Source organism: Ixodes scapularis, unplaced genomic scaffold, assembly GCF_016920785.2.
Source record: "Ixodes scapularis isolate PalLabHiFi unplaced genomic scaffold, ASM1692078v2 PGA_scaffold13__105_contigs__length_92229423, whole genome shotgun sequence".
In the NCBI taxonomy this organism is placed as follows: domain Eukaryota; kingdom Metazoa; phylum Arthropoda; class Arachnida; order Ixodida; family Ixodidae; genus Ixodes; species Ixodes scapularis.
In genome coordinates this window covers 70582284-70593175 of record NW_024609839.1, presented here as the reverse complement: position 1 = coordinate 70593175, position 10892 = coordinate 70582284, and the positions used below count along the sequence as shown (strand labels likewise).

Here is a 10892-nt window from a genome sequence, read left to right as displayed (position 1 = left end):
TAGCCGGTGAGAGGTCAAGAACCCAGGGCGAGGGAAAGGCAGGCAGGGGAGAGGGAAGCAGATGAAATACTGGGGAGAAGAGGAGGAAGCATCCCCTCTCCTCTCCAGCATTCCCCGTGCTTCCTCCTCCCCAGCCTTCCTTTCCCTCGCCCTGGGTTCTTGACCTGCCACCGCGAGCGCAGAGTGAACAGTGCGCAGACCATAGGCGGTGATCGACGGAGTCTGTTGTGGCGTGCATCTGAAACCGCCACCGCCCGGGGGACGTGGCACTCCGGTGACAACGGTATGCGGACCGCTGCGATGTTGGAATTCCCACCCATCGCATGCAGAGTCGGAACCTCTCCGCTAAATGCTAACGCATTTCGTCGACAATCAAGCGACAACAGCAATGTGGGCATTTTTCTTTTTTTTAGATATATATTTCGTGCCTTCTTCATTTTGTTCAAAATCCAAATTCTCAAGAACTGGCATTTGGCGTTGAGCCCCTGCTGCAAGCTTACAAATTACAGAAGCCACGGCTTCCGTTGTAACCCACCGTACACCTGTGGAAACTACACTGGGAACGTCAATCTGGCACAAAGAAACCGGCACCGAGTACAACTTTTTTTTAAAAACAGAAGGGCTCTGTGTATGTTTGTACAGCCTAAAACTTGGTCTGCCTCAACGAGCGACGATTCTCCCAGCTGTAGATGAGCAATTTAGCCAGTGCAGTACAACCGCTAGCCTGGGGTCTTTAACGTGCACCACGCAGTAGTGATGCACGACCGCACGCCGGTACGATGCTCACCCCGATCGAAATGAGCAGGGGCGGGGATTGAACCCAGGATCCTGTACAACTCTAAACTGAATCGTTACTCAACCGCGATCCTGGGGGTGGCGTAGAACCGGAGGTATAATTGCAGTGGACGCCTGCTTTCTGCCCTAAGTCGCTCTGCAGCGAAACAGCTCCACGGATAGCAAAGCAGACACGAGTTGAGACGCCGCGGCGACAGCGACTCGGGCGTCCACTCCCCCTTTTTGCGAGCAATTCCGGGACCATCCGCCGGGTTCGCGACATTTCGACTCCTGTGGTGAGGCGGTTTGTTTGCTACACCAAGAGTGCCCCTTCAGTGCATGGGCGGTATGCGGAGAGCGAGTCGACTGCTTCTTGCGTAGGAGTCAACGTTAATAGACTAGCTCAGTTACGGAACGGCTCATAGACGCTGCACGCACGAGCAGTGTACCCCCCCCCCCCCCCCCCCCTTCACTCACCACGACTCACCAGCCGTCGTTCGACGCGCCGGACGGCCGCTATGTTAACTGCAGTGTATTCTATGGAATACGTACGTTTCGAAGCACAGCGTCTAGATGGCGCTCCGGCTCTGCCCTATGGAATACACAGTTATGAAACGAAAATCTAGATGGCGCTTCAAACGACGGGAGGCGGACTGAAGTGACTGAGGGGGGTACCCCCTTCCGCGGGAGTTTTACAACTGAGGTAATCTGGCAACGCTGGTAGGGGTTGCGGTGATGTCAGAACCACACCGAGCTCCGATTGACTTTGATTGGAAGGATAGTGGGTAGACCTCAATGCTAGATGAATTGAGGTCAACCCGCCATTTTTGTCCATAAACGGACAAGGTCTTGCCGTTCTGACATCATCGCAACCCCTGTGCACAGAGCAGACGAACTTGCGCTCCGTAGAGGGCGGTAGACGTAAGATCCGAAAGCGCCTTCCAGGCACCGTAATGCGAGCCAACGCCAGAATGATTTGGACGAGTAGACTTGGACTCGAGGGGCACGAGACGCCCGCTTCGAAGGTTTTGTTGGAGAAAGTCCGAGGCGGGGGCAGAGATTCGCAATGCAGATTTCAGATTTCGACGTCGCTGTCAGGAACGTTCGGCTGTCTCCTCAGAAACGCTAGTGTAGAAAGAAACGAGCAGCACGCCGCATGCATCAGACGATAACCGAGTGGAAAAAAAATGAAACCGAAAAAATCGAATTGTCTGCGTTGTCACGGAAGTCTGGCGCGGCAACGTGGCGTTGCAATATGCTAACGTCACATCCGGCAAAGAAAGGAATAAAAAGAAACAATCGAGGAAGAGACGCGCGCTCGAACGCCTTGGCAGCTCCAACGTTCCGACCTAAGAAGAAAAAAAAAAACAAAAAAAAAAAAACAGGCTTGCAGTTTTTGTTAGTTCTCCAAGACGCCAGGTTTCAGAGTGCAGTGCGCAGAGCTCACTACACATACACCAGACGGCGCTCGCAGATGATTCGAACCAGAGGCGTATGTTAGAAAAGTTTGGCCAATAGGCGGAGCAAAGGCCGCCGCCAATGCCGAATACTCCCCCCGCGGTTAGAGCGTAAACTAAAGGTTCGACACAGCGTGGACCAATCAGCAGACCGCGACGTCACAATGTTGGAAACGACATTTTTAAAGCGTGAAATAGAACCGTTCAATCTCGGCCTCTCGGTGACAGTTTGCTGTGGGCCGGCTTGCTAGAACAGCGTCTCAGCTGGGACTGGCTGAAAGAAAACAGTGCAATGGGTGGGGCGCGCGAGCGTCTCGAAACGCGGAGTCCCGCTCGGCTTGTGCGCTGGCTTTGGCAGTGCTTTCTTTCTCCGTCTAAGCCGAGATGCTGTTTCTAGCAAGTCAGCCCTGGTTCGGAGCGCACGTTCGTTTATTCTAGCCTTGGATACGGACTTGACGAAAACCTCACATGCGCCAAGTTTTCAGTCACCAAGAGTTATACCTTTTTGCTCGAGCGACGCTAAAAACGGCCAAAATTTGTCGAGTCGCGTTTTCAGAGCTCATAATCACCGCTAGGGGCTATATCGCGGCCTGTGGTTGGCCCCGAGATGCTCCCCTATTCAAAGCAATGTATGGCCAAACTCTCCCGATACGCGGCTCTGATTCGAACTTACGGGGGTACGGAGCGTCATTTCGGCGATAGAAACAGCCCCCGACAAAGTAGTACAAGGTTCAGCAATCCTGGGTGAAATCATACCACTCACAGTGGTAGCGGAGGTCGTCGAAGAAACATATAGTGCACGGACGTGCGGACAAAACGTTAGCCGTGTATTCTTGTTTGTCTGATCAAAAAAAAAAAAAAAAAGATATATATAAATATCTATCGGTGAAGGTAAAGTTTGACAGCAACACACGCTATAGGACTCAACGGAGCCGACCAAGTATACAGTACCAAAAACGTATCGCTGCGGTGCTCGTAGTTCTTGTGGGTTTGGTTCAGATCGTGATGGCGAACGCTGGATGGATGCTAACGGTTGTATCCTTTATAATGGGCGGTAGCTCGCGCCACCTAGCCTAGAAATTAAGAACCATAACGATGCTGCACTTGATTGGCTTCGTCTTGTCGTGTAGCGTTCGGCTTCCCTCAGACTTGATGCGAAACGCAGCATAACGTTTCGGACCGCCTGTCGAGGTTTCGGAGATTGCCGTTAACTTAATAAACAAAATAAAAGCTTGTTTCTTTTTTTTTAATGGAGCTTGCGTTTGCGGTGGCCGACGCAATTTACCTCTTCGTGCCACTCATGGACTTTTTGGGCTACAATATTCTGATTAAAAAAAAAATAGGGCACTCTTAACTTTATAGTTGGAATGGAGAGCGTGCTGGTAAGGATAATATAAATACTGGAAAGAATGTAAAAAGCAAAGGACGGACGAGACGTCTTGTTCGTCCTCGTGTTTTATGTTCTTCCCATTATCTGTACATTACTCGTAACTCTATATTCAGATAACGGCAAGCTCTGGAACTTTGGCAACTGGTCAGCACCGCTCGCGCCACATGTGGGCGCCAGCGGTTCGGAAATGCGTAATACATTTTAACGGTCAAAGAAAAAGAAAAAACATTAAAAAAAAAAAGAAAAAGAGAGAAAAATGAGGCCATATTTTTCCTCAGACATATCCGGTATATTGATTCCCACTCCTGCCCGTTTCGATTTGAGTGTGCGTCATCCGGCGAAGGGTCACGTATATTTACCACTGCTTGGTGAATGTTAGAGATCCCGGCCTAATAGTCGTATGCTTCCCTCGCAAAAATGATTGCCCATCTACAGCGGATCTCTAGACAGTTCATTCATTCATTCATTCATTCTAGCTCACAGTTACGTAAAATCAAGTGATCTAAATTCTTAATCAATTAATTGGAATGAAATTAAGTTCGCAAATTTAATCCTTTAGTGAATTTAATCCACAGTTCCCAAGGGCCATATTGGAGGTGGTGGGAACGACACAGATATACAAATCTACGCCAATATAAACATGAATATAAAAAAAAAATATAAAAAATGCGCGCGAAAATGGGCTTCTATTGTTCTAAAACTGTTCAGTGTGACTTTTTCTGTCGCCTCCAAACTTACCACGTAAACAAACAATCCGTTGCCGCTTTTTTTTTTCCCCTCTTTTTTGTATTGAGTTGTTTAGTCAGACAACGGGTTCTTCGCCCAGGCGCTCCAACAGTCACGTGGGAGCAGCTCGAGAATTAAGACACACCATATGCCGGCGAAAGAAGCCCGTAAATTGTCCGCCCAGCGCAATCCCGCCCAGGAGACGAAGGACCTAAGAAATCGAGTAAAAATAAAAAAAAAATAAAAAAAAAAGAGAATTGCAGGCGGTTCCGAAAGCGCTCTGAAAAATACAACTACGGATCCTTGCTGCCTCCTCCGGTTTGGGGCGTATATACAGCGGTTCGAGGCGGTGGGACGCTCACCCACGCAGCGGGTGTGGGAGCCGCCGTTCGGTGGAAGCAAAGCAAATGAGACGTCAGATGTTCAGACAACGTAGCTTGAAACCGCCCTTTTTTTATTTTTTTTTTTTCGCGGGAAAGGGGGGGGGGGGGGGGGGGTTGGACCTGGCGACACCGCTACACGCTGTAAACAAGATTTATTTTGCCACTGCAGCGCCAATGCCAGGCTATGCCGCTTTGGATTATTCACTGGCATTCGTAATCTACGAACGCGCGCGTTCGCTTCTTTTTCTTATCCGCCCCGTCATGCGGGAAAAATTCGAGAAAAACGAGCAGCGTTCACCACCTTCAACTCTCAGCCAGAACAAGCGGCCAGATGATCCTGAGCCGATTATATGCCGCCACTGCTCATCGTAGTATTATTATGATAGAAGGATGGGCTAGTTGGTATTCGCCACGTGCGCGATCAAAAGCGTCGCCGTGATCGGTCTTTCATTAGAGAGTTTTAGTAGATCGTTCCCATGACTCCGATAACGATACCCGATACTCCGCCACCGCCTCCCTTGTGCATGCATACTATCGTTATCGGGGCTATCGGAGGTATCGGAACGATTTACTAAAACTCTCTATTATTGGAGAAACGCTCACTACGTCGTCTTCCGTTATGATGAATTCTACCTCGATTAATGGAAATAAGAACAATGTCGGTTTGTCAAAATGAGACGGTTAGCTTCTACCGTGCTTTTTACACACAGGTCGTGACGTCACAGATGGAACCATCTCGTCGTCAATATCGCTAGGAAGAAAAGCGCGCAACACGCGCAGGATTTTCTTTTTTTTTTTTTTTTTTTTTTTTTTGAGAATACTGTCAGCCTTCACTTGAAGGCTATTACAGGAGAGGTAACAACAATATATATAGTCATATCAAAAATTTGAACTCTATACATATGTACGTAATAGAAGACTGTTATACAATTTTTAATTGAAGACAACGTGAACCATATCGCCACACTTTGTAAAAAGAAGTGAAATAGAAAAAAAGGAAAAACGCCCTTCTTATTTATTGCTGGGTAAATATATTTTCTAAAGAAGACTCGAATTGGGACATATTTGCAGAATTAATGACATAATCTGGAAGTTGGTTCCAGTCTTCAATTGTTTGCACAAAGAATGAATATTTAAAAACGTCTATCCTACTATTATACGGTTGGATTGTTTTATTGTTATTTAATCTGCGCGATCGTTTATGTGTTTCATTTAAATATAGTTCAGGTTCAATGTTTAAGTGATTGTTATACAACGCAAATAAGAACTTTAGCCGCGCTATTCTCCGTCTAGTTTCTAATGATTGAAGTCCACACTGGCTAAGCATTTCAGTCACAGAGTCTGTTCGTTTGTATTTATTAAGAATGAAACGTGCAGCCTGCCTTTGAATTTTTTCTAGTCTATTGATGTCTACTTTTTTGTTTGGACTCCATACAATGCTGGCGTACTCTAAAATAGGACGGATCATTGCCTTATAAGCTGTGATTTTGGCATTACTAGTTGCATGTTTTAACTTTCGTTTAAGAAAGCACAAACTTCGATAGGCAGAGGAGTAGACATTATCTATATGGGTGCGCCATTGCAAATTGTGTGAGATCACCACACCAAGGTATTTAAAACTGTTTACAACACTCAAATTAACATTGCCTATATTATAACAAAATTTCAAAACGCTTTTTTTGTTCGTTATATGGATATATGTCGACTTACGAAAATTTATTTGCATTTGCCAGTCCTCACACCATTGCCTTAGATTTTCCAGGTTCCTATTAAGAGCTAATTGATCATTAGTATTGTTTATGACAGAGTAAAGAAGGCAATCATCTGCAAAAAGTTTTAGTTTTACTGGTTCTGCAATATGCGTAGCTATATCATTTATATATATCAAAAACAATAATGGACCTAAGACTGAGCCCTGCGGGACTCCTGAGGTTACAGATAGAGGTGGTGATATGTTTCCATTTATCTCAACTTTTTGACTCCGATTTGACAGGTATGCTTCTATCCAGTTAACGATTTTATCACACAACCCTATCTTTTTTAATTTGAATAATAATTTTTTGTGAGGTATGCGGTCGAATGCTTTTGAAAAGTCTATACAAATTACATCGATCTGTTCCTTATTATTTACAGATAAAGAAAAATCATGAAACGTTTCAACAAGCTGCGTTACGGTTGACAAACCATTACGAAAGCCATGCTGATGAGAGTATAACGTCTTTCGCTCCTCTAAAAAAGTAAATATATATTTTGAAATGACGTGCTCCATCACTTTACAGCAAACGCTGGTCAATGAAATAGGCCGGTAGTTTTCTATCGTAAAGCGGCTTCCTCCTTTAAACACAGGGACGACACGTGCGGATAGCCAATCTTGCGGGAGTGACTCCGTTTGTAATGATTTGTCGAAGATAATTTTTAAATAAAAAGATAGCCACTCTGCATATCGCTTTAAGAATTCATTCGGTATTTTATCCGGGCCTGTTGATTTTTTTGTATCCAGTGACAATAGCTTAGCAAATATTCCGGACTGGCTTATCTCTATTTCTGGCGTACTCGTTTCAATATCAGAATGAAAGGCCTCATCGAGATTTTGTACGTCGTGGGCTGAAAAGACTGATTGGAAAAACACGTTAAACCGATCTGCCATTTCTGCACTGTCAGTAATGACCACATCGTTTTCAACAATCTGCTCGATCATTTCCCTCTTTCCTCTTAAGAAACGCCAGAATTTCTGAGGGGCAGTTTTTATAAAGTTGTGAAGAGTCACTGAAAAGAATCTCTCTTTGGCTTGTTTGAGTGATGTTTTTAATTTAATTTTTAGAGCATTTATATGTTCTTTAAAACCTTTTCTGTGCCTTTTGATTTGACGTTTTAGGTGGATAATTTCACGCGTTATCCAGGGATTTGTGCGATATGTCTTTTTAGTTTTATTGGGAACAAAGGAATTAATGCAAAAGGAAGTAGTAGTTTTAAAAAAATTCCACAGATCATCTACTGTACTTGTAATGCTTAGTAGGTCTAATGTTTCTAAGGATGTCTCTAAGTAATCTATAATACTTGTATCGTCTGCGCGAGTAAAGTCTTTAACAATTAGGGGTCTAGCAACCCTGCAATGACCCTGTCGTGGTAGTGGAATCGTAAACAATATCATTTTATGGTCTGAAATTCCTTCTACAATTGAAATCTCGTAATCCGATATGTTTTCTGTAATAAAGACAAGGTCTAATGTTGACTGAGACTGGTCGGTGATTCTAGTGTATTCCTTGACTATTTGGGTAAGGTTGTGATTAAACGTTATGTCAATTATTTTTTCTCCGTTAAGGATATCAATGCCACCAGCTGTCAAAAGAGCCCAATTTACATGGGGCAAATTAAAATCTCCAGTCATGATTACCTTGGTAGTATCATTTACATATTTGCACAAAAACTCATTCAAGCCCTCCAAAAAATCTACTGGTGCGTTTGGCGTTCTATAAACCACTCCGAAAAGGAACGTTCGACTGTAATAAGAAATTCGGCACCAAACAGTTTCATCACAGTCGCATTCAAGCACCACACAATCAATGTCATTTCTCAAACAAATAGCCACACCCCCGCCTCTGGTAGTTCTATCACACCTAACTAATTTATAATTGGGGGGAACAATGCAATCGCTTTCTATATTGGAGTTTAGCCATGTTTCTGTAATAGCTACCACATGGGGACTGTGGGCAAGAAACAAAATTTCTAGAGCTTCAATTTTATTAACCACACTTCGGGCGTTTAGGCTAATAACTCTCAATTCAGGTGGATCGTTTTCAGCCGCCCTTGCATCGCGTCAGTTGTAGGCTGCCCCACTGGGTTGAACACGACGTCGCTGGTTTAGATTAACATCCCACACAAATGTTTCACCATTAATCTTCAGCTTGTCATGTACAAGTGATACCTTATCGCCCTTTGCTCTGTTCGATGCCGCGCTTCCCCATAATAGTTTTCTTACTTGCACTGTTTCTTTTGCGTAGTCACTACTGATACTGAGCTTAGTTCCTTTTAGTTTTCTACAGTTTTTAAATATTTCCTCTATCTCGTTGTAGTCGAAGAACTTTATGATTACCGGTCTATTCGTTTCCTCGCGCTTACGTCCAAGTCTGTGAATTCGCTCAATCGAAGTTACTGTGATGCCGAGAGTCTCCAGGAAGACATCTTTCGTTACGGTTCGCTTCAGTTCCTCAGTGCTTTCGTTGTGTTTTTCGGGTAAGCCAAATATAAGTAGATTATTTCGTCTTCCTCTATTTTCTAGGTCAATTAGCTTTTCACTTTGCTGTTTGACTGTCTGTTCTAGGTTTGCAACGACTTCCTTTAGACTATCAACTTCCACCATTTCGCTCTGAATATTTGACATTGCATTTTCCAGTTTATTAATTTTTCCGTGAATATTATGCATTTCTTGCCTAAGATTTGCTTGACCACTTTTAACTTCTTGAAGATCCTTACTCATCTGGCCCTGATTTTCCAAAATCTTTTCTAACTTCTGTTCTATTGTTAATGGTCCTGGGTTCGATTCAACGTCCCCAGAAAGCAGCAACAACATTAACCGACGCCAGCAATCACACAAAATGGCAAAACACTTTTGAGGGCACGGCACTATCACCACAAATTTGTAGCTATTTTTATAACTGTGCTGCTTGTATTGTAAACCAACCTGCAGAAGTAGTTGCGGAAATTTAGCCATGCTGGCCGTCGGGTGAGTGCCGAGCCCTCTGATGTTGGCCGGGTCTGGTCCTTGCTTTTGTAGTGGCGTGGTGGATGACGTTTCGCGCCCACGATGAAAATCCAGCCAATGGGGGCGGATGATGACTTGTTGTTGTCCGATGCTGTCCTCGGGTACCGTGAATGGCGTGTTGGATGGCGTTTCCAATAGTATCGGCATCACCTGCAGAAGTAGTTGCGGAAATTTAGCCATGCTGGCCGTCGGGTGAGTGCCGAGCCCTCTGATGTTGGCCGGGTCTGGTCCTTGCTTTTGTAGTGGCGTGGTGGATGACGTTTCGCGCCCACGATGAAAATCCAGCCAATGGGGGCGGATGATGACTTGTTGTTGTCCGATGCTGTCCTCGGGTACCGTGAATGGCGTGTTGGATGGCGTTTCCAATAGTATCGGCATCACCTGCAGAAGTAGTTGCGGAAATTTAGCCATGCTGGCCGTCGGGTGAGTGCCGAGCCCTCTCTTGGCAAGGGATAGGGCACGCGCCGAGTTTCCCGTGGTCGCAGCGGATATGGGCACGAGCCACGACCCGAACGGATGTCGAGGCATTGAATGTTACGAGCCCGAATTGAATACTCACGCGGTGCTCGTATCCATTGGCATAGCCTCCTCTATACTCACAAAGCCTGGCAGTTGGACGACGGAGCCATAGAGTGCCCGGTCGCAGATTTGGAGCGCGAGGATCTGGTAGCACAGAGCATCAGAGAGCCATTTCTCGGGGAGTCTGGGCGTCAGCGCACAGCTTTTGCAGCGGCGAGGACCCGAAACACACTTGTTTGCTCGGGAGAAATGTGTTTCGGCGCCTCGCCGCAGCGGGGCGCCAGTCACGTGGCTCTCCTCTCATCCGTTGTCTGCCGCTCCACCTCATCCATTTTGGCGGCCGCTTCTCGTGGCGATCTGCCAGGTTTTGTCAGTATATAGGAGGCTCTGCCACTGTATAAACCGTATTTAAAGATCGTAACCGCGGCGGATCGCATCTTTGGCAATACCAACATTGCGATCCCGACAACTTCGTCCTTAGGTTTTCCGAAGACGAGACCAAAGGAAAATATCTGCTATTAGGGAGTTTACGTAGACCGCGTTTCCCCCTCCGCCAAAGCCCTCCGCAACGAAGCCGCTACTGAGCTTGCGTGCCCATGGCCTTGATTAGGGAGTTTTCGTAGATCGTTTTCGCCGTCCCGCAAGGCCCTCCGCAACCTGCTACGATACGGGAACTCCACAGTCAAGGCTATCGGCGCGCAGGCGCAGTAGCAACTTCTTCGTTGCGGAAAGCTTAGCGGAGGGGGCAACGCGGTCTACGAAAACTCTCTGTTGTACAGTTCCGGGTATCGTAACGGCTTTTGGAGACCGTTGCGGGACGGCAAACAAACAAATTTCCCGGTACGCGGCCTTGTGTGCTTTTATAGTTGGGTCCCACTAGT

General features: G+C 45.9%; 1 protein-coding gene across 1 annotated transcript; it reads right to left on the bottom strand.

Annotated features, from left to right (window-relative positions):
* Positions 1 to 8547: 8547 nt before the first annotated feature.
* Positions 8548 to 9909, bottom strand: LOC115330040. Its single transcript, XM_042289944.1, has one exon. It carries the CDS (start codon positions 9901 to 9903, stop codon positions 8548 to 8550), a length of 1356 nt encoding a protein of 451 aa, XP_042145878.1. The 5' UTR covers positions 9904 to 9909.
* Positions 9910 to 10892: the final 983 nt, after the last annotated feature.

Bases quoted from the DNA above. Each gene is read 5' to 3' on its own strand.
- LOC115330040 (XM_042289944.1), bottom strand. From the start codon at position 9,903: ATGGCTAAATTTCCGCAACTACTTCTGCAGGTGATGCCGATACTATTG.